Source organism: Heptranchias perlo, chromosome 18, assembly GCF_035084215.1.
Source record: "Heptranchias perlo isolate sHepPer1 chromosome 18, sHepPer1.hap1, whole genome shotgun sequence".
NCBI lineage: Eukaryota > Metazoa > Chordata > Chondrichthyes > Hexanchiformes > Hexanchidae > Heptranchias > Heptranchias perlo.
The window spans coordinates 32,169,287-32,193,650 of NC_090342.1; the positions used below are offsets into that span (position 1 = coordinate 32,169,287).

The following is a 24,364-nucleotide window of genomic DNA, read 5'->3' on the forward strand; positions in this document are numbered from 1 at the left end:
TCAGTAAAATATAGGAAGATCACCAGACACCAATTTTCAAAGTGAAAATATAAACAAAAAGAAGAAATAAAGATTGGAGAAGGTGAGATGAGAACACCAACATTATGAGGTAACAAGTATTTTTCAGTCACAGCTGGAAAGGGAATTCCTCATGGCCCGTTAGGAAGTAGAACCAGACAGCAGTAAGATGGAAGATGTTTTCAGCTCCAACTCCTCTCTCTTCCTTGGACATCAGATGTATACTCAGGTAACAAGCAGGTAGGAGCCGGAAAAAAATATAGCCAGTGCTCAGGAGTCCTTCCTGTCTGTGTAAAAGTCATTCTGAGGATTTGCCTGTATTAACTTTAGCTGATATGTCAGTTTTTGGATATCTGTCTAAATATTCTGGGCCCAAACCATTGCACTAAAGTGGCTCTCACACCTACTCTTCACAATGAGGAAATTTTCCAGAAAACAGTACAATTCCGTGGACGTACAAGAGCTGACAGCTTGCAATATACACAAATCATCATACTAACAGCAAAAACTATTTAGGATATATGGGCCCTGATATTTGCAGGGAGGTGGCAGGATTAGGGGCGGTGGGGGGTTGTAGCAGCCAGGAATCCCAGAAATGCAGGTTTCCCGTAGGTCCTGCCAAATTTAACGGCAGGATCTCATTTAAATTTTTTGTCTCCGTTTCCCGGCCAGCAGTCAGCCAGATTGAGAAACTGGCTGTCGGGCAGGAAAGCCTGCGGCAAAGGCCGCAGCCGGGGAGCGGAGAGGAGGGAGGGATGGAGAGATCGTGGGTTGGGGGAGGGACATTGTGGAGACCCATGGAGGACATCAGGTGGGGGAGGTGGCAGGGAGAAGATCCCAGGCCTGGGAGGACGTTGGGGGGTCCTGGGAGAAGATCATGGGCCGGGGAGGGCATCGCAGGCCGGGAAGAAGATCGAGGGGGGGCCGGGAAGAAGATTGTGGTGGGGGGTGGGGAGAAGATCGTGGGCCACATGAAAGATTATTGTTCAAGATAAAGAATCACTGGATTGGGGGTAATACTCTGGCATGGGTGGAGGATTGGTTATCTAACAGGAAGCAGAGAGTTGGGATAAATGGTTCATTCTCGGACTGGCAACCAGTAGCCAGTGGTGTTCCGCAGGGGTCGGTGCTGGGTCCCCAACTCTTTACAATCTATATTAACGATTTGGAGGAGGGGACCAAGTGTAACGTATCAAAGTTTGCAGATGATACAAAGATGGGAGGGAAAGTGGAGAGTGAGGAGGACATAAAAAACCTACAAGGGGATATAGACAGGCTGGGTGAGTGGGCGGAGATTTGGCAGATGCAATACAATATTGGAAAATGTGAGGTTATGCACTTTGGCAGGAAAAATCAGAGAGCAAGTTATTATCTTAAAGGCGAGAAACTGGAAAGTACTGCAGTACAAAGGGATCTGGGGGTCCTAGTGCAAGAAGATCAAAAAGTTAGTATGCAGGTGCAGCAGGTGATCAAGAAGGCCAATGGAATTTTGCCGTTTATTGCTCGGGGATAGAATATAAAAACAGGGAGGTATTGCTGCAGTTATATAAGGTATTGGTGAGACCGCACCTGGAATACTGCATACAGTTTTGGTCTCCATACTTAAGAAAAGACATACTTGCTCTCGAGGCAGTACAAAGAAGGTTCACTCGGTTAATTCCAGGGATGAGGGGGCAGACATATGAGAAGAGGTTGAGTAGATTGGGACTCTACTCATTGGAGTTCAGAAGAATGAGAGGCGATCTTATTGAAACATATAAGATTGAGAAGGGGCTTGATCGGGTGGATGCGGTAAGGATGTTCTCAAGGATGGGTGAAACTAGAACTAGGGGGCATAATCTTAGAATAAGGGGCTGCTCTTTCAAAACTGAGATGAGGAGAAACTTCTTCACTCAGAGGGTGGTAGGTCTGTGGAATTTGCTGCCCCAGGAAGCTGTGGAAGCTACATCATTAAATAAATTTAAAACAGAAATCGACAGTTTCCTAGAAGTAAAGGGAATTAGGGGTTACGGGGAGCGGGCAGGAAGTTGGACATGAATTTAGATTTGAGATTAGGATCAGATCAGCCATGATCTTATTGAATGGCGGAGCAGGCTCGAGGGGCCGATTGGCCTACTCCTGCTCCTATTTCTTATGTTCTTATGACATCGGGGGAGGGGCATCAGATCGTGCGGAGGAGGGTCCGATCGTGGGGGTCAGATCGCAGTGGGGGGAGGAAATCGGCCGATCGCAGGGAGGGAAGCAGGTTTGCTTAGGGGGCCAGGTGGGGGAGCACTCCTGCTCCTCCAGGCCCAGAAGCAGTGCTGGAAAGGCACTTACCTGCCGAATACAGCCGTTCTCACCTCCCTTCAGCTGTTGGGTTTCCCATGGCCCGGGAATCCCAGCCTGCAGGTGTAAAAAATAAAATTTAAGTTAAAGTACACAGAGAATAAAGGAGAGGATGACAAAAGGAAGTACTAAGAGGTTAGGAAAGAAGTCAATAAAACAATTAGGAAAGCAAAGAGGAACTATGAGATTACATTATCAAGGAATATAAAAAGAGATAGTAAAGTATTCTACAGACACATAAATAATAAAAGAAAAATCAGAATGGGTACAGGACCACTAAGGGATGCATAAGATAAACTCACAGGTGACGACAGCAAAATGGCAGAAAGATGGAATTGTTACTTTGCTTCTGTATTTAATAGGGAGACTAATAAGGTGGGCAGGACATTAAGAAGAGGACGAAAAAGATATTAAAACATTTAAGATAGAAAGGGGGGAGATCATTGATAAATTAATCAAATTAAGGAAGGATAAGACCCCTGGTCCGGATGGACTGCATCCGTGAATATTAAACGAAGTTAGGGAGGTTTTAGCAGAGGCACTATTACACATATATAATAATTCACTAGAAAAGGGGAAAGTGCCAGAGGACTGGCAGACAGCTAATGTTATTCCTACATTAATAATTAGCAGTATTTAATTCTTCCACTGAGAAAGAAGAAAATTGCAACTGCCACTGATGACAGTTTTGCTGCACTGTATGTTCCCAGTGTTTCAAAGATGTAATAGAAAAACATCTAGAAACTGAAAATAATAATGAAGGGTAGTCAGCACAGATTTCAGAAGGGAAAATCATGCTTGACCAACCTTATTGAATTCTTTGAAGAAGTAACAGAAAGAGGTGATAAGGGTAATGCAGTAGATGTAATATTTTTGGATCTTTAAAAGGCCTTCAATAAGGTAATGCATTGTAGACTCTGACTAAGGTTAGAACATGTGGAGTCAGGGAACAGGAAGCAGAATGGATAGCAAGATGGCTACAAAACAGAAAACAGAGAGTAGGGGAAAGTCTGCAAGTTTTCCCAGACTTGCAAAAGGTGGGAAGTGCTGCTCCGCAGGGATCAGTGCTGGGGCCACTTTTGTTCACAATTTACATTAATGATTTAGATTTGGGAATCGGAAGTACAATTTTAAAATTTCAAAGTTTGCGGACGACACCAAATTGGAGGGTGTAGTTAATACAAAGGAAGAATGCGTCAAAATGCAAGAGGTCATTAATAACCTTGCAGAATGAGTGTGTAGTTAGCAAATGAATTTCAATATAGATAAGTGTGAGGTGGTGCATTTTAGCATGGAAGAATAAGGAGGCCACATACTGCTTGGATAATAAGAGTCTAAACGGGATAGAGCAGCAAAGGGATCTAGGGGAACAGATACACAAATCAAGAAAAGTAGCGACGCAGGTTAATAAGACCGTAAAAAAGGCAAATCAAGCACTACGGTTCATTTCTAGAGGGGAAGAATTGAAAAGCAAAGAAGCTATGTTAAATTTGTATAGAACCTTGGTTAGACCACACTTGAAGTATTGTGCACGGTTCTGGTCTCCATATTACACAAAGGATGTAGAGGCATTGGAGAGGGTGCAAAAAAGATTCAAAAGGATGATACCAGAACTGAGAGGATAGGCTGAATAAGCTGGGGCTCTTTTCTTTAGAAAAGAGAAGGCTGAGGGGTGACCCAATAGAGGTCTTTCAGATAACAATAGGGTTTGATAGAGTAGACATAGAGAAAATGTTTCCACTCGTGGGGGAGTCCAAAACTAAAGATCATAAATATAAAATAGTCGCTAATAAATCCAATGGGGAATTCAGGAGAAACTTCTTTACCCAAAGAGTGGTAAGAATGTGGAACGCACTACCACAAGTAGTAGTTGAGGCAATTGGCATAGATGCATTTAAGGGGAAGCTAGATAAGCACATGAGGGAGAAAGGAATAGAAGGGTATCCTGATGGGGTTAGATGAAGTAGGGAGGGAGGAGGGAGGTAAAATATTAGCATGGATTGAGGATTGGTTAACTGACAGAAAACAGAGAGTAGGAATAAATGCATCATTTTTGGATTGGCAGGTTGTAACTAGTGAGGTGCCGCAAGGATCAGTGCTTGGGCCTCAGCTGTTTACAATATACATCAATGACTTAGATGAGGGGACCGAGTGTAATGTATGTAAGTTTGCTGTCGATACAAAGCTAGGTAGTAAAGTAAATCAACGGATATGGGGATAGTGCAGGAAAATGGCATTGAGGTAGAAAATCAGCCATGATCTTGTTGACTAGCGGATCAGGCTCGAGGGGCCGATGGCCTACTCCTGCTCCTATTTCTTATGTTCTTATGTTCTAAACTGTGAGGAGGACACAAAGGGGCTGCAAAGGGATATAGACAGATTAAATGAGTGGGTGAGAAGGTGGCAGATAGAGTATAACGTGGGGAAATGTGAAATTATCCACTTTGGTAGGAAGAATAGAAAAGCAGAATATTTTTTAAATGGTGAGAAACTAGTAAATGTTGATATTCAGAGGGATTTGGGTGTCCTTGTACATGAATCACAGAAAGTTAACATGCAGGTACAGCAAACAATTAGGAAAGCAAATGTATGTTAGCCTTTATTGCAAGGGGGATGGAGTATAAGAGTAAGGGGGTCTTGCTGCAATAATTTAGAGCTCTGATGAGACCACATCTGGAGTACTGTGTACAGTTTTGGTCTCCTTACCTAAGGAAGGATATATTTGCCTTAGAGGGGGTACAACAAAGGTTCACTAGATTGATTCCTGGGATGAGAGAGTTGTCCTATGAGAAGAGATTGAGTAGAATGGGTCTATATTCTCTGGAGTTTAGAAGAATGAGAGGTGATCTCATTGAAACATATAAAATTCTTAGAGGGCTTTACAGGGTAGATGCTGAGAGGCTGTTTCCCCTAACTGAAGAGTCTAGAACTAGGAGTCATATTCTCACGGTAAGTGGTCGGCCATTTAGGACCAAGATGAGGAAAAATTTCTTCACTCAAAGGGTTGTGAATCTTTGGAATTCTTTACCCCAGAGGGCTGTGGATGCTCAGTCATTGAGTATATTCAAAACTGAGATCGATTAGATTTTTGGACAATAAGGGAATCAAGGGATATGGGGATATGGCAGGAAAGTAGAGTTGAGGTCAAAGATCAGCCATGATCTTATTGAATGGCGGAGCAGGCCTACTACTGCTCCTATTTATTATGTTTTTAGGAGGCTCGTGTGGAGCATAAATGCTGGCATAGACCAGTTGGGCTGAATGGCCTGTTTCTGTGCTGTAATTTCGATGGAACTCGATGTAAATGGAGGCATGCAGCCTCCCTAAAATATTTTAGTGATCGACCTGCCTCCTGAGAACGGGTTGGTTGCCCGCCCCCCAATCCGCCTCCATTTAAAACCGGAAGAGGGCGGGTTGGAAGAGGGTTGGGGTCGGGTTTCCCATTTCTTCATTTTTAACCCGACCCGCCTCCTCCCCCACCTGCCCTGGGGTGTTAAAATTACCCCAAAGAGGATTCTAGAAACTAGTACCAGAATCTACAAAGTGCAAATAGAATTACAAGGTTTCAATCTAATTGGTAGCAGCAGACAGCACTTAAGTGGTTTGTGAATATCATCTAATCCTCACGATTTATCTCTCAATTGAATTTGTTATTTTATGTATCAAGCCTATTTTAATTGGTTAGTTTGCTTACCAGAGGGTGCACAGATGCACTGTCGTAAGATTGAGTTGATGAAACATAAGCAAAAGGATGATAGAGCTGATTGCAATAGGATTGACCTTAAGGTAAATAGCATCAGGGGCTAAGTGCTGCAGCATTATGTGTATTTTCTGCCAGACATTTACCAACTTTCTTTTACACTTATAAAAGAAAAAAGAAAGAACATGCATTTATATAGCGTCTTTCATGACCTCAGGATGTCCCAAAGCGCTTTAGGGAAAGGCCTCAGGTTCAGCCTTTATTTCTGTGCTGAGTTATCTCATTTCAGCAGGTGCAGGAGTGGGACATTACAATTGACCCCAAGATCTCCAAGCTATGGAGATGGTGAAATCACCCTAGTTCGTCTTAATTACTATCCAGTGACCCTTGTTAGAAAGTCCATGTCTGTGCATGGAAGATGAGGACAGGATCAGGCTAGGCTCTGATGTCCACCACAATCAAACAGTCCGCAAACACTCATTTATTAAGCTCACAAATGAGGAATGACCATTTGGATGAGGTAAGACGGGACTGCTGGCTCTTGTGAATGAGTGCCTAACATAAGTCAACCCCTTCAGGAGCAGAGGTGAAACAAACTGGGAGAAAGATGGAAGCAGACAGGTCTACCATTTAAAAACACATTTATTTTCAGGTATGGAAGTGACAGATTCAAAAGGAAAACTTTAATCCAAATACTAAAAACAGAAAGGCAGATTATTATCTGAATGGTGATAGATTGGGAAAAGGGGAGGTGCAACGAGACCTGGGTGTCCTTGTACACCAGTCGCTGAAAGCGAGCATTCAGGTGCAGCAAGCAGTTAGGAAGGCGAATGGCATGTTGGCTTTTATTGCAAGAGGATTTGAGTACAGGAGCAGGGATGTCTTACTGCAGTTATACAGGGCCTTGGTGAGACCACATCTGGAGTTATTGTGTGCAGTTTGGTCTCCTCATCTGAGGAAGGATGTCCTTGCCATGGAGGGAGTGCAACGAAGGTTTACCAGACTGATTCCCGGGATGGCAGGACTGAAGTATGAGGAGAGATTGGGTCGACTAGGCCTATATTCACTAGAGTTTAGAAGAATGAGAGATGATCTCATTAAAACATATAAAATTCTAACAGGACTAGACAGACTAGATGCAGGGAGGATGTTCCCGATGGCTGGGGAGTCCAGAACCAGGGGTCACAGTCTCAGAATACGGGGTATGCCATTTAGAACCGAGATGAGGAGAAATTTCTTCACTCAGAGGGTGGTGAACCTGTGGAATTCTCTACCACAGAAGGCAGTGGAGGCCAAGTCATTAGATGTATTCAAGAAGGAGATAGATATATTTCTTAATGCTAAAGGGATCAAGGGATATGGGGAAAAAGCGGGAACAGAGTACTGAGTTAGACGATCAGCCATTAACTTTTTGAATGGCGGAGCAAGCCCGAAGGGCTGAATGGCCTACTCTTGTTCCTATTTTCTATGTTTCTACTTACATAGAATTTACAGCATAGAAACAGGCCATTCGGCCCAACAGATCTATGCAATGTCCACACAAGTCTTCTCCCACCTTACTTCATCTAGCCCTAGCAACACACCTTCTATTCTTTTCTCCCTCTTGTACTTATCTAGCTTCCCCTGAAATGAATCTATGCTATCTGCCTCAACCACTTCATGTGGTAGCGAGTTCCACATTCCCATCACTCTCTGAGTAAAGAAATTTCTCCTGAAATCCTTATTGGATTTATTAGTGACTATCTTATATTTATGGCCCCTATATACTGTCCTATTGAAACCATTCAAACATGCAACTATTAAATATTGTGCAGCAGACTTGTATTGGACTGATTACTCTTTGACAAGTATTTATGTCTTGCAAGCCAAATAATTCCTGAGCCAAGAAAATGCACCTTAACACTGAATAATGTTGATTAGTCACAAGCCCAATTGGAAGAAGGGTAGATCACAATTTGTGTTTGCCTGGTATGATCACCATTGACTTCATTGTTATTTTCAAGCTCACCAAAATATTTTGGGTGAGCTCCAGGCATTAAAAACACCTCTCTTTGGGAGTTCACCATTTGGGGGTGGGAAATAGCATGCTGCTGTAGGATTTAAAGTATTGTAGTGGTTTACAAAAATACATAACTGTTTCTTTCAAAGAAAGAAGGACTGAGATTGCATAATGGCTGCCTGGACCACAGGTTTGTGGATTGGGCAATGGAAATACTGCTAAAGTAAGGTAGAGAAGAACAGTACCCTTTCACACTGACCACTGCAACATTCAAAAGAAAGCTGCCCAGGGTCAATGCCAGGGCAGTGGGTACCCAATTCTACCACCTCTGTTTGGTCAGGTACTGCCAGGAGAAGTTTAATGACCTTACAAAGTCAGCCGAGTTAACAGAAGCCAACAACGCCTTCCACTATTACACTGTATGAAGTATATCTGCCACTTACAATGACCTCCCCGTCACACTTTGTTAAAGTACTTTAATAGCTTATTATTAATTTCTGTGAGACTTCTCTGCATGAAGCCTGTCACAGTCATTCACTACCAGCTCCCAGGCAGGTTCCCTGGCGGAGGCCAGAGACGCCGCCTAAAGTATGGAAAACAGTCTGACCCCAAATAAATTGCCCGGGGCCAAGATTGGAACGTTGGAATGGGCAGAACTACAGCCCAAACCAAAATGTGCCAGAATTCTGTGCCAGGAAAAAAATCCCAGCTGTAAGTTAACATCATTCCTTAACCCATTCTTGCTGTGGTGCAAAATGTTTTGATACCGTTTTTATATGTTTATCTGATTTTTTAAATTAAAATAATGAATTGATAGTGCACAGTAAGGTGTCTTGCTTTACCACTGCATCAATGCCCCTTTTAGCTGCAGTGTGGTCCCTGTTGTTTACTTGTACTAGCTATATTTCAAAACTGTCAAAAAGTCATTTTTGTACAACATACCCCCCCTAATATGTTTGGTTTTGTGAGTGGGTTCCACTCAATTTCCTGGGGAATTAAACTGTTCAGAGCAACCTTTGAGAAAAAATGTACCCAATCATTTCAGTTAATATTGCTGTCATTGTGTGAAATTGAACTCACCACTTGTATAGTTTATCGATTCTATAAACTAAAAGGACCTGCCAACCAGGTGATAAATCTTTCTTAACCCTCAGAGACTGCAGTTACACAATGGGCAATATTGGAGTACTCACTTCAATCCACCAGTGAGAAAGATCAAATAAGCTACGTCTGGAATAGATAGGGGATTCTTTTGTTTTTCTTGATATATTCTGTGTTCTTGCCAATGTTTATCCTCTAACCAACGCCACCAAAACTGATTAACTGGTCATTTATCTTATTACTGTTTGTGGAACCTTGTGCACAAATTGAATGCTGCATTTGCCTATATAACAACAGTGACCACACTTTAAAAAGTAATTCATTGGCTATGACATGCTATGGAATGCCCTGAGGATATGGAAGGCACTGTATAAAGGCAAGTTCTTTTAATTTTTCTATGCAGATTTTTTTATCCTTCAAGTTTTCCTACTTTCTGGAAGTGCTGATTGATATTGGGGTATTGTTCCATGAATGCCTGCAGCCCTCCTCGAGTGGCCATTCTTCATGTCTGAGCCTAGATTGTGAGTATTGTCAGGTTAGTCAGCTGTGAGGAGCAACACAACTGAGCCTAATCCTGTCCTCAGCCAGCATTCCCATGTAAGCACCTTTGACCATGGTGCATGGATAACAATTAGGTTGGAGCCTGGCTGAATATTCCTTTCTCCAGCACAGGAACATAGATGCCCCATCACTGTTACAGCTGAGATCGGATACCTTAGCCAATACTAGGGATTCAACAGGGACCTTCCTGGTGCAGTACTACGCCATGTGGTGCATTTACTCACTGAGCAGCTTTGAGTGGAGAATTTTTAATATTTGTTGCAAGTTTTATCAAATTATTTTAGTTGTTTAAGTAGAGATTATTGCAAATGCAGAGTGTATTAACAATCGTTAGCTGTGTCTCATCTCTGGAGGATACTGGCTGCCAACTTTTGAAAAAAATGTGCTGAAAACCATTAAAGTATTGAATTGACGGGGCTCCCTTGATTATCTTGGCTCTGTATTACTTCTCTCCTCAACAAGTCAAGGAGCTCATGAATATTGAGCTCTGTATCAATTTTTTAAAATGAAAGTAGAAAGCACCCAACAGTGCAGATTTACAGCTGGAGAGAAATAATCCCATTTGTGATTTTATGTACACTTTCCATATATAAAATGAATGTGATGGGCAAACTCTGATATTTTCATATTTTTCTTTGCTTTCCAGGTGAAGTATATCAGTGCATGGGTTGAAATACTTTCCCTGACCATGATTCAGTGTTAGCATCAAGCATGCCCAAGTAAAGTTACTTCTATTCTGCCCACTAACAGAGAAAAGCAAGCATTCTTCCATTTCTTCTGTAAAAGAGGAATTTCATCGTCCAGGTGTCTTCTTAACCTCAACCTCAAAAGAGTACCTATCCCCCACTGCACCAGTCTAAAATTTCCATTTCCCAAACTAGACAACTTTGTGGCCTTTGCGAGTCTGACATTTCAGTTCCAATTGGTGTAGAATCATAGTTTGGGACTTGATTTCATACCTAAGAAGAACTGGGTTGAGACCCCACCTTAAACCAATGTGACAAAGAACCCTTGTAGCCAGCAGAGAGAGAACGTCATCCCAATTCAACCGAGGGCTAGAGGTGAAAGGACAAAGATCCATTTACTTCACCAGCTACTGCCCCCAAACTGCTTTTAGAAAGGATTTGATATTTTTTAAAATCTTTTTATCAGGTCACAGGATTAAAACCTATTCTAGCTCAAAGCTGAAATATTTCCCATTCTGAGCCATTCCTGTTGAGGACATTTTCCAGATGGCAGACACTCGTGTCTAAAAAGAGGCAAGAGGCTTGTCACATGTATTGCATAATATATGAGTATTAAAGAAATCCTCCATGCATTTAGTAGTTTCCATCATACCTCAACTAAAAATAAAACCCCAATATGGTTAATCATTTGTGTGTTATATAAGTACAGAAGTCAGCGAGGCACTATAGAATACAATACAGAATATGGAATGAATCCCATTCACAGGAAAACTGACTTCATTACCATCAAGCCTAATGAAGCCTTTCTCCTCCTTTGCAGCAAATGTGTGTGCCGTAGCAGAGCTTTAGCACTTCGAAAGTATGAAAAAAGACATCGTACAATGTGGATTAACCTTGGCAGAGTTCATCATGCACAGCTCTAAATGCAGAGTTAATACCATTAACCCTGATAGAAATGGAACTGTATTAATTATTCTGAAACAGTATTGAATAATGAATGAATTCAGGATTGTGGCTGCTTTCTATGCACTGCAACAGGTTTGGACTTTCAGGGACCCATGCACAATTACAGACACCTGCCTCCAACCACCCTTGTCAGATTGCAGCAATCAATCATACATATCAGTACTATGGAGAGGTTCCATTTCCAGGCCCTCTGAGCACCATGCAGGATTTTAACCCTACCATTAAACTAAGAGACCCTTGTCTCTAGGCATTTTTTAGAAGACTATTTAGATAAATATTTCTTTGTATTACTGACTGTTTCTGTTTTGAAGCTCCTTTAACAATTTGCACCCATTGCAAGCATCACTGAGAAATTCCTGCTCCCAGGCTCCTTAGCAATCTCCAGCAAGTTAATTTTACTAGTGTAACTGTGAAACTCCTGTTTGCAGGGCTCCTTAGCAACCTGCAGTAACTTAACTTTACTAACATTAAACTAAGAGATCCGTATCTGTCTGCAGTAATCAATCTTAACAATATTCATGAAATGGTCTGACTCTAACCAACAGTGTGAAACTATTGAACCTCCCAGGAAAACCTCCTGTCTGCAGAAGTTGTCTCCTAACTTGCAGCCATTTACTAGCAAAACTGAAAGAGCAATTAATTAATCTGTTCAAAACTAAAGAGGTTCATATATCAACATACTCTTAGCCTTCTGTTCTTAAATATTACCAGAATAATTGGGAAAGTACTTCTCGAGACCCATAACCTAATGGATCCCACCAACTGAATGGAGTAACACCAGCATATAAGCATCCTCACTAGGCTACAACCAGCAAAGCCTACCAGCAAAATGAATGACTTCAGTCTCCAAGCAGATTCTATAGCCTGTAAACCTTATCAGCAGTACAATGTAACTCTGCTCTCCATGCATGCACCAATAACCATCCCATGAACCTTACCAGCAGAACTCATAGACTCTTGCTTCTGATAGTACAACAGGTTGTTTAATTAAGAGCAATCAACTGCATTGATCTAGTACTATCTGTTTATGGATCTGATAAAAGACGATTACTTGCCTGATAAGACAACAAGAATAATGGCTGTATTCTTGGTATGGGTTGAAAGAAAACAGAATTCATATTCAGCCTGAGGATTTGTGAGGGGTAGGTCGTGTCTGACTAAACTAACTGAGTTTTTTGATGCAGTCACTAGCATGGTGGATATGTGGGTATCTATGGATGTTGTCTACATGGATTTTCAGAAGGCATCTGATAAGGTTCCGCACAAGAGATTATTAGCAAAGACGAAAAGCGCGTGGAATTGAAGGTAACCTTGTGACATGGGCTGATGATTGGTTTGGAGGTAGGAGATAGAGAATCAGGATAAGGGAACGTTCTCTGATTGGTGAGATGTGACAAATGGTGTTCCGCAGGGATCTGTATGGGGGCCTCAACTTTTCACCATGTGTGTTAAGGACTTGGATGAAGGAATAGAGGTTTGTCTTTCCAATTTTGTGGATGACACTGTTAGGAGGCGCAATAAGTTGTGTAGATAGGAGCAGGAAATTACTTGGGAGTGGGACATGGACAGACTAGTGAGTGAGCAAAACTATGGCAGATGGTGTTCAATGTGGGGAAGTGTGAGGCTGTCCACTTTGGATCAGAGAAAGACAAATTGGTATGTCTTCTTAATGATGAGAGATTAGGAACTGCGGAGAAGCAAAGGGATTTACGTGTCCATGTACACAAATCACTGAAAGTTAGTGCACAGGTACAAAAGTAATCAAAAAGGCTAATGGAATGTTGGCCTTTATCTCAAGAGGGCTGGAATGCAAAAGTGCGGAAGTGATGTTTCAGTTGGACAGAGCCTTGATCAGACCCCATCTGGAGTAGGGCATTCAGTTTTGGGCACCACACCTCAGGAAAGATATATTGGCCTTGGAGGGGGTACAGCACAGAGTCACCAGAATGGTACCAGGGCTTAAAAGGCTAAATTATGAGGTCATGTTGCATAAATTTGGTTTGTATTTCCTTGAGTTTAGAAGGTTGAGGTGTGATCTAATCAAGGTATTTAAATTCCTAAAGGGTTCTTTTTAGGGTAGATACAGAGAAACTATTTCCTCAGATGGGGAAATCCAGAAGGGGGCATAATCTTAAAATTAGAGCTAGGCCATTTGGGAGTGAAATCAGGAAGCAGTTCTTTACACAAAGGGTAGTGGAAATCAGGAACACTTGCCCCCAAAAGGCTGAGAATGCTGGGTCAATTGACATTTTCAAGACTGAGATCCTGGTGCTAAATGGGACCTGTTTAGCAAGTTTAGCCATTTTAGCAAGGAGTTGAGTCATTCAGACCAGGAAAGTCATCCGACCAGAACCCGTCCCGTTCCCACTGAGTGGGTTAGGTTAAAATTGTGGCTGATATGTCCTATCACCTCACTGAACCTTCCACTAGCTATATAGGAGCATAGGAACCGGAGTACTCCATTCAGCCTCTCGAGCCTGTTCCGCCATTCAATTAGATCATGGCTGATCTGTATCTTAACTCCATCTATTAGCAGCTAATGTAAAAGGGAACCCAAAAGTCTTTTGTAAACTTATAAATAGTAAAAGAGTAGTCAAAGAAAGGGTGGGGCCGATTAAGCAGAGAGTATGGCTGAGGTACTAAACGAATACTTCGCATCAGTCTTCACTAGAGAAGAGGATGCTGCCAATGTAGCAGTAAAGGAGGAGGTAGTAGAAATATTGGATTGGATAAAAATAAAGAGGAGGTACTTAAAGGTTTGGCAGTACTCAAAGTAGAAAAGTTACCCAGTGCAGATGAGATGTATCCCAGATTACTGAGGAAGTAAGGATGGAAATTACAGAGGTTCTGGCCACAATCTTCCAATCCTCCTTAGATATGGGGGCAGTGCCAGAGGATGTGAGGATTGCAAATGATACAACCATGTTCAAAAAAGGGGAGAGGGTTAAACCCGTCAATTACAGGCCAGTCAGTCTAAGGTAGGTGATGGGGAAACCATTAGAGACAATGGGCCCGATATTACCATGGCGGCGGGGGGGTCGATTGGGCACGTGGGTAACGCACCCAGTGAAATCAGTCTGCTTCAGTGCAATCGCAGGCTGATTGGAGCCACTTACCTCTTGTTCCGGGTTCCCCGCTGCTAAGCTGCGCGGCGGGCGGACTGCGCATGCGCAGTAAGGTCCGTCAGGTGGAGGAGCTCTATTTAAAGGGGCAGTCCTACACTGATTGATGCTGCAAGAAATAGGAAAAATTACAGCATGGAGCAGCCCAGGGGGAAGGCTGCTCCCAGGTTAATGATGCCTCACTCCAGCTCTTATTGGATGGGGTGAGGAGGAGGGGGAGGACAGAGATCATCCCCCCGGCGGGCGGGAGGACGCGGCCTGCCTCTGACACCAAGAAGGCCTGGCTCGAGTTGGCAGAGGAGGTCACCTGCACAACCAACATATCGCGCACCTGCATACAGTGCAGGAGGCGCTGCAATGACCAAAGTAGGTCAGCCAAAGTGAGTACACTTACTCATTCCCCTACACTCCGTCTGCCACAGCAACGCCCCCACCCCACATCTCCTTCTGCACTGCCAACACTACTCTGTCACATCACCCCTCACACCCACTCAAACCTCATCCTCATCTTACCTGCACTTACTCACCTCGCCAGTACTCATCCCGCCACTACCACTCAACCCAATCCTCATACAATCTCATAGCTCTATCTCATACTCACCCTCTCATGCATCTCTTTCACGGTCAGCCTCACTCAACTTGCCACTACCTGTGCTGCAGCCACAGGGCATGCATCACATATGTGCAGTAGGAAGCGTAAGGCAAATGTGTCGTGAGCATGAGGGGGATGCACAAGGGTGTTTGAGGGTTTGTCATGGTTTTTACTTATATTTAATTTCTGATCAACTCACATTACATATTATATTGGCACCACTACTGCCACGTCTTTGCGAATCTTGTCTGGTTTGTGCAATAATGCCCTATCCTGAGGATCACTATGAAGACCCACAACTGATGCCACCCATTGGGTCACTGCAGAGTGGGTGTAGGTGTACTTGCAGGGCTCTTTTGTGCAGACGACTGAGAGACGTCGGCGATGTCCCCGGTGGCACCCTGGAAGGATGCGGAGGAGAAGTTTGTGAGGGCAGTGGTGACTTTGACACTGACGGGTAAGAAGGTGGTGCTCGGGCCAGCCAGGAGCAGCTCGGCATGAAGGAGGCTGCAGATGTCCACAACTACATGTCGAGTGACTCTGAGCCTCCGTGTGCACTGCTGCTCAGAGAGGTCCAGGAAGCTGAGCCTCAGTCTGTGGACCCTGTGGCAAGGGTAGTGCCCTCTGCGACGCATCTCTCTCTGCCATTGCCCTCCCTCCTGCTGTGCAGGTGGATGTTTCACAGCACTGTGTTGTGGAGCTCCACGTATCAGAGGTGGACGGCGTGGCCGGCGAGGCTGGTGATGCTGTTCGCCCTCCGAGGAGGTCATGACTGCAGCTACGTCGGCCCCCATCCAGAAGATGTACATCTGAGGGGGTCCGCAAGGTAGGTACATGTGTCTGGACACCGGGGTAAGTGTGCTATTTGGTGAATTTTATTGTTAGGAGGAGGGTGGTGGAGGCCAAACTTTGTCCAAAGTGACAGAGTGGCCTCCTGCAATGAGTGAGGGTCTCCCCCCACCCCCGCCACCTGTCGAATGGACCTTTGCAGCTGCCACAGGCCGATGGCTGCAACACGTCCATTTGAACTGGGAGTGTTTCCCCCAGTACGGGCAACAGTCCCAGTTGTTTGCAAAATCCCACCCCTCCTAAAATATCATGTTAATCAGGTCTCTAAATGACCTGAAATACCTAAATAAATACCTTAAGTGGCATCCCGCCGGCTTTAATTGCCTGCGGGAGTCCTACATGCGGGGGCTCCGCGCGCATGTCAGCGCGTCAGTGGGGAACCCGGAAATGGGGCGGGTTGGAGCCGGGCTCCGGACCTGCCCCGGGGAATCCCCGATTTTTGTAGCCCCCCCACCAGGAACACACCCGATCACGGGTGTTAAAATCGAGGCAATAATTTGGGACAAAATTAATTGGCACTTGGAAAAATATGGGCTAATAATTGGAAGTCAGCACGGATTTGTTAAAGGAAATTTCTGTTTGACTAACTTGATTGAGTTCTTTGATGAAGTAACGGAGAGGATTGATGAGGGTCCTGCGTTTGATGTTGTGTATATAGACTTTCAAAAGGCATTTGATAAAATACCATATAAAAGACTTGTAAACAAAATTAAAGTTCATGGGATTAAAGGGACAGTGGTAGTGTGGATTTAAAATTGGCTAAGGGACAGAAAGCAGAGAGTAGTGGTGAACGGTTATTTTTCAAACTGGAGGGAAGTATACAGTGGTGTTCCCCAAAAGTTGGTATTAGGACCTGGACTTGGGTAAACAGGGTATAATTTCAAAGTTTGCAGATGTTGCGAAACTTGAAAATGTGGTAAACAATGTAGAGGATAGTAACAGACTTCAGGAGGATATCGACGGACTGGTGAAATCGGCAGACACATGGAATTGTCAGATGAAATTCAATACAGAGAAGTGTGAAGTGATATATTTTGGTAGGCAGAATGAGGAGAGGTAATATAAACTAAATGGTACAATTTTAAAGGGGGTGCAGGAACAGAGAGACCTGGGGTGTATGTACTCAAATCTTTGAAGGTGGCAGGACAAGTTAAGAAGGCTGTTAAAAAAGGGTGTGGGATCCTGGACTTCATTAATAGAGGTATAGAATACAAAACCAGAGTATTGTGTTCAATTCTGGGCACCACACTTTAGGAAGGATGCCAAGGCCTTAGAGAAGGTGCAGAAGAGATTTACTAGAATGGTACCAGGGATGAGGGACTTCAGTTAGGTGGAGAGACTGGAGAAGTTGGGTTTATTCTCCTTAGAGCAGAGAAGGTTAAGAGAAGATTTGATAGAGGTGTTCAAAGTCATGAAGGGTTTTGATAGAGTAAATAAGGAGAAACTGTTTCCAGTGGCAGAAGGGTCGGTAAACAGAGGACACAGATTTAAGCTGATTGGCAAAAGAACCAGAGGTGACATGAGGAAACATTGTTTACCCAGCAAGTTGTTGTGATCTGAAATGAAAGGGTGGTGGAAGCAGATTCAATAGTAACTTTCAAAAGGGAACTGGATAAATAGGGAAAAATTTACAGGGCTATGTGGAAAGAGCAGGGGAGTGGGACTAATTGGATAGCTCTACCAAAGAGTCGGCACAGAGACGATGGGCCAAATGGCCTCCTTCTGTGCTGTAAGATACCATGATACTATGGGCATGATTTTGACCCTGAGCCGGGACGTAAGGATGTCTTTTTTTTGTCGGTTTTCCATCCGACTGGCCGGCCTGATTGACAGGCTGGTCTCAGTCGGATGGGAGAGCAGTCGGGGAGAGAACGTGAAAAGGTAAGTCTTCAGGTAAGTCTTTGATTGTATGGATGTGGGGGTGGAGCCATGGGGGGGGCATGGGTGGGCATGGGGACATGGGTGGGGATGGGGTGCCGGGGCACCGGTGGGCATGGAGGCACCGATGGTCATTGCGGAGGTCTGCGATCGTTATGTGCCGGGATCAGGGGTTATTGCGGGGGTCACAACCGTTTGGGGGGCAGTTGGAGATTGGGGGGGGACCGTGATCGTTGTGGGGAGATCGGACATTGGGGGGGAAGGGGCCCGCAACCGTTGGGGGAGGGTCAGAGATTGGGGGAGGGTCCGCGATCGTTGAGGTGGGAGTCGCTGCAGGTACACTTGTTGGGCCTGGGGGAAGCACTCCTTCTCCTCCAGGCCCACAGGCTGTGCCAGAAAGGCACTCATCTGCAGTTTTTGGCCTTGTCATGGCGTGAAGGAGAAGGCCCGGGAATCCCGGCCTCCAGGGGTTGAAATTGCAAAATCTGTAAAAATGGAGGCCTACCGCCTCCTTGAAAGGTTTTAGAAACCAACCCGCCTCCTGGGAGCAGGTTGGTTGCCCGCCCCTCGTCCCGCCCTAGTGAAAACCAGAAATAGGTGAGTTGGGGGTGGGTCTGAAATGGGTGCCATTTTCAATGCCCCCCCTCCGCCCCCAACCAACCCATTTTTCATTGTTAAAATCATGCCCTATGACTATGATCCAATCGCCTTGGTTCGATACCTCTTAATTCCCTTGCCTAATAAAACTCTATCAATCTCAGTTTTGGAATTTTGAATTTGCCTAGCCTCAAAAGCTTTTTGGGAGAGAGATTCCAGATTTCCACTAGTCTTTGTGTGAAGAAGTGCTTCCTGACATCACCCCTGAATGGCCTAGCTCCAGCTTTAAGATTATTCTCACTTGTTCTGGACCCCTCCACCAGAGGAAATAGTTTCTCTCTATCTACCCTATCAAATCTCTTAATCATCTTAAACACCTCAATTATATCATCCCTTAATGTTCTATACTCCAGGGAACACAAGCCTAGTCTATGCAACCTGTCCTCTTAATTTAAGCCTTTTAAGCCTCGGTATCATTCTAGTGAATCTGCGCTCCACACCCTGCAAGGCCAATATATCCTTCCTGAGGTGCAGTGCCCAGAACTGAACGCAGTACTCCAGTTAGGGTCTAACTAGAGCTTTATACAACTGTTGCATAACTTCCACTGCTTTGTATTCCAGCCCCCTGGAGATGAAGGCTAACATTCCATTAGCCTTTTAAATTATTTTTTGTGACATCCATAGACTCTCCCTTATCTCCTCAAAAAATTCAACTAGGCTCGATAGGCATGACTGACCCTTTACAACTCCATGCTGGCTCTCTCTGATCAGTTCATATTTGTCCAAGTGCTCAGTCACTCCGTCCCTAATAACAGATCCTAGTACATTTGCAAAAACCTTTAATGTTGTCCTTGATATCCCTTGTAAGATTTTTATCACGCATTCCCTTTTTACAGCTCTTACTTCCTTTGTATCCATTTACTGATCTTTATATCTCTCTCAATCCGAGGGATATGCACCATTCTTTGCATTTGTAAAAGCCCTTTCTTTTAGTTTTATACAACAAAACACCTCTTTTGTTGACCAAGGTTGTTTAATTACACAAGGAGAGCTCTTGCCCTTTATGGGTATGCACAGGTCTTGTATTGTACAGTAACATCTGTAACCTTTCTGCATTCAACTTTGCATTAATTTTTTTTAAGAATACCAATGTGAAAAGAAAATGTTGAATACAGCTTTTGGGTTATTAGTTTAACTATTTGTTCTTAGTTTCAGCATTATAACACACCGTCATTTCAGAAACACTTAAGTCAATAGGGAAACAGTAAAGTCCTCAACTGCAGTCAATATTTGTATAATTAAACATAGAATAATAGATACTTGAAAGTGATTACAAAGCTCTAATACAGTTGAATGGTTCAAGTGGTTTATGCATAAAATAATGTGTGCTCAGAAGTAAATTAAAGGCTGGAATCTAATTGAAGGGTTCGATGGTTTATACAGAGAATAACAGCAAATAACTTGGGACTGAGTTACAGGCTGGAATATAATTGAGGGACTGAAATCACATCGATAAGCTACAGAACACTCTGACATAATTGCTGCAAGTTATGAAAAAATAATTTTTGTTAAGTGCTAAAAAAAATCTATTGTCACTATGAGGTAGATTTTCGTCTTTAGTTCCTAATTGTTAAACATAACCTGGTAGCACTGCAGAGAGGAAAATCAGGTGGGGAGAATCATAGGCTCATAAGGGAGCCCCTTAACCTTCCTTCCATTAATTTAAATGGAAGAAAAAGCAAGTCCACTAATGATGTGGGCTCCACCCTGTCAGATTTTCCTCTCTGTGCTGCACCCAGATGATACTTCATGTCCAAATCACTAAAGATGAAAAAAGACCCCAATGTATTGTATATTATAATCATGTAAATCTATCTGTAAAAATTTAACTGTATCAATTATTTTTCATAAATACATTACAAATACTATCAAACACCTGGATTTGAACTGCCAGCAGCTTTCTAGCAGGAGACTGAGCAGGCGAGTTAATTTTCCACCCGTGGCAGAATGACACCTGGGCGATTTTAATGGCTAGGCCTCATTTAAATCCTGCCAGTCGACTTCTCACTTGGGGCAGGAAATCGGCAGGAAGCAGTGGAAATTCGTACGCCCCGGAGGCCGCCCACGGAGGCTTTGGCACATCTTGATCACTTGGATTAAGGAATTATTTGAATTCTTCACTGTGTCACAGCCTTGTAGTAGACAACGATAGTGTGTGTGTATATGTGTGTGTGTGTGTGTGTGTGAGAGAGAGAAGCAGAATCAGAATCAGAGAGAAATCGGTCATGAAAAGATAGAGGAGTACAGATTGAGATAGAAAGAGAAGTACTGAACAGAGAGGGAGTGAAACATTGAACAAAATAGGAAGATAAATGGTGACAAAAAGAGCAAGTGCAAGAATGAGAGTGAGAGATACAGAGAAAGGCAAATTAATAAAAATGCAGAGAAACTGAGAAGGCAAATGAATAAGAATGAAGAGATAGAAATAGAACAAGAGTAAGGGAAAAGTGAATGAAAGAACATGCAATAGAGGGACACATTTTTTTTTACATGACTTGACTTCAGCCAAAACATGTAACCAATAGAGATAAATACATAACAATTTGCTTTAGGCAATTACAAGAGCTATACCCATTGGAATTTGGACATGGTTTACATTTCAGTAATGACTCTTTAAGGCCTATGGTATAACAGCTTCCACTCTCACTGGGAGACAAGGCTACAACATGAAATTCCTGTCCATATGTCGCATTGCAACTTCACGCAGTTGCAGTTTGTGTACATGAGATGAATACATTTCGAGTTCTCAGATCACCACTTTTCAGCTTTAACATAAACTAGTTACACTAATTCAACGAGCTAACCAATGAGTTGTTGCTGATATCATTGTAGTTGACTTTGTGTCCCTCAAGTATAAAACAAAGCAGCCTGACCTGATGGAGATCCTGGTTTGGTTCGGATGTCAAGCTGAGCTCCATTATTCTTTGTGGAAGGGGTTTTTGCCCCCTGTTGCTTTTCCAGCTCCCCTGGAGTGGGAATTTAAAATGAACCATAAATTTGATATTCATTTAAATACAATCATTTACTCATAATTTTCAAAAAATGCTACTTTTGCAATTGTTTGTACCTTTTCCTTGATGCCCAAAGTCATTACTTTGGAAAAATCCATCCCTGATAACTGATATTTCTTCAGGAACTGGATTTTCCTCTTGATTAATAGTAATGGGTTAAATCCAGCCTGTCAGACTGCATTGCAATTTATTTTTCTATACTACATGCTATGCAGCAGATGAAAATACGTAAATAACCAATCACTAAAGCTTTTGATTACAAACTTATACCAGCGGGAATGAGAACACAGGCATGCAGTAAATAGAGGCCAGGTTGCAATAAGTGCAATCTGTTAGAACCCTCAGCTGCCGCTCGATCTATTGCCCATTGGCATTTAAACAAGGCTGAAGTCCTGTCCCAATGGGGACAGAACAGCAGTTATGTGGGAGATCAGATGCAAACAGAGTGAAAAAAATAATTGGGATGGCTTTTCAAAAATGGAAAATTAAATGAGTGACAATTTTGCTTCTACTCTTCTGCCCTCACCCCACAATCATTTTATTTTCAACTCTACTACTAAGGTATTAAAGGGGAACAGTCTTAATAAAAAGTGCTGAATGAGCCTTTTTCTACATCAGGGTGAGGAAGAGCGTAGTGTCTTTTCAATCATAATAATTTAATATGCAAGTCACTCAATGTATTTCAAAATAATTTACACCAGTGTACCATATTTGTACAAATAAATTAATGAAGGTTTGTGCAGTGAAGTTAGAATTGTTGCTTTTATTGAATTAAAAGATCACAGCAGCTTGTTTCCTTGATTTAATAAGCAGTATTGTTTGCTTTGCTATGAAAAAAATGGTTTTGGTTCACAGTATAGTTTTGAATGATCAATGCTGATATGTAAAGTGCTTATATCTTCCAGGATATGAGCCACCGTATTTCTGGCATTTTTTTTGTTCATTTGTCTCACTGGGTGTATTTGATTACATGTACTTCAAAAAGAAGTATGGTTCTTGACACCTGAAAGGTTAAGAGCAGGAGTTTGAAACTGGCAAGAATCCTGCTGAAATGTGTTGCCTGTTCAGAATGAAATTTCAATATTACATCCCACTTGAGGAAAACAGTAGGAAGAATTTGAACTGAAGATTTACAAGGGGAGGCCTGAAACAAGCCGAATTTACTGTTTGGAAATAAGACTTTAACATTTATCAGAAACTCGTTCTCAATACAAAATGTATTCATAAAGGTAACTGATCTATTGTAGACATTCTTAATGTTTGTACGTTTCTGGAGAAGGGTCATTTTCTGACTTCACGGTGCGAGGGGGAGCCTCACCTGCCAAGAGTGCATTATGGGAATTCAGGCATGCACTGTGCACGATTTTGTAAGCATTTAGAATAATGATCGGAGAATCATGTGCAGCGTGTGCCTGAATTTCCGATATGTGCTCCCAGTGGACGAGGCAAAGTCGGAAAAGTACCCCTATAATGGACGTATAATATTTGACACTTTCTGTGCTTCATATTACTATTTTATTGTAAATAAAGATACTATTGTCCTTAGCCTGTCTACCTCTGGTCTGTGTGGCAATAGCCAGCATTTTGAAAAGAGTTTGGTCCTACAGTAAATCCTGAAAGCAAATTACATCGAGCACTCAGGCGTGCATTTATGTGAGAATAAAGTATAGATTCAGCTTCTCGATTATTGGAACAAAGTGTACTCACAGGAACTGCTGTTAGAACTAAGAGACAGAAAGCGACTAGATACAAACCAAAAACGGTAACATTTTGCCAAATACCTTTATATCAAAATGGTGTCCCTTCAGGAACAATGCCAATACCAGCAAAAATAAATGTTCATTTTAATGTGAAATCTTCTCAAAAATTTATCAATAAGAGGAAAACTTGGTTACACATTGACATTCCCCATCAGGCGTCAGACACAGATCACACAATGACACACTGGTTTGTTTCCGTAACAAAATCTCTTTTTACGTGGACAGGCCATTAGCCTGACTCACAACTCCTTTACCAGGAGAACCAGCTAGCTGCAATGGGGAGGTCCCCACTCCACTCCAATCCCATTGGACACGAGTAGCCCGCTGGATGTCAACCCAGTATTCAGAGGCCCGAGCTCTTGTTTCCACTCCCTAGGGCAGTCTGGAGTGGGGCTCGAATCCATAAACTTCCAACTCAGAAGCAGGAATGCTACCACTGAGTTAAGGTCCACTCCCAAGTTTACACTGCAAAGTTACCCAAATTGAGTCACCTCGCAGATTCATTCTGCTGCTCATCCCAAGAAGATTTCATCATTAATATAATCTTAATCTGAATCTTAACCTTTCCCATTACCTCTTCAATTTGTAACATTATCCAGAGGAAAGTTGTTTGGAAGAAGGAATTTGTGTTTTAAGGTACTGGACCTTAAAAGGGATCCATTCATTGTCAGGAATGAGAAGCTATGTTGCAGCTACACAATTTGATTTTAAACAGAAAAAACATGTTTGGCTAACATTTCCATTTACTAAACAAACAAGGCAATGACATACATTGCAATGGGATTCCTCATTCATATTGTAGTCAGGCATTTTGAAGCAATTTACCTCACCTCAATGTGTGTTTGTAAAACAAACTACAAAAATTAACCCAAAGGCTTTTTTTGTGAAGGCAGTGCCTTTTGATAAGTGTTAAATGCCCTGGTCTTTTACCCTTTAATTTACACATTCTGTTCTATATGACCCACACTTCTGGTGGTCTTTCACTTTTGAATATAAAGACAAACGGAGGTCAGCAAATTCAGTGACACCTTGGTTTTCATTTTTGCTAAGCTTTTCCTCACAGAAACTTATCACTTTAGAGCCTTCCGGCATTTCTCACATACGGAAAATGAAGTTGAAATTTAGGGATATATTGG

At 42.7% G+C, this 24,364-nt stretch overlaps 1 protein-coding gene across 1 annotated transcript in view; it reads right to left on the reverse strand.

The window, feature by feature from the left end:
- LOC137334725 (IQ motif and SEC7 domain-containing protein 3-like) overlaps window positions 1–24,364 on the reverse strand; it is a 112,526-nt gene that overhangs the window by 22,874 nt on the left and 65,288 nt on the right. Inside the window, exon 9 of the mRNA XM_067999634.1 lies at window positions 21,331–21,423. Within this exon, the coding sequence (XP_067855735.1) occupies window positions 21,331–21,423 (93 nt within the window). The remainder of the gene's footprint in view (window positions 1–21,330; window positions 21,424–24,364) is intronic.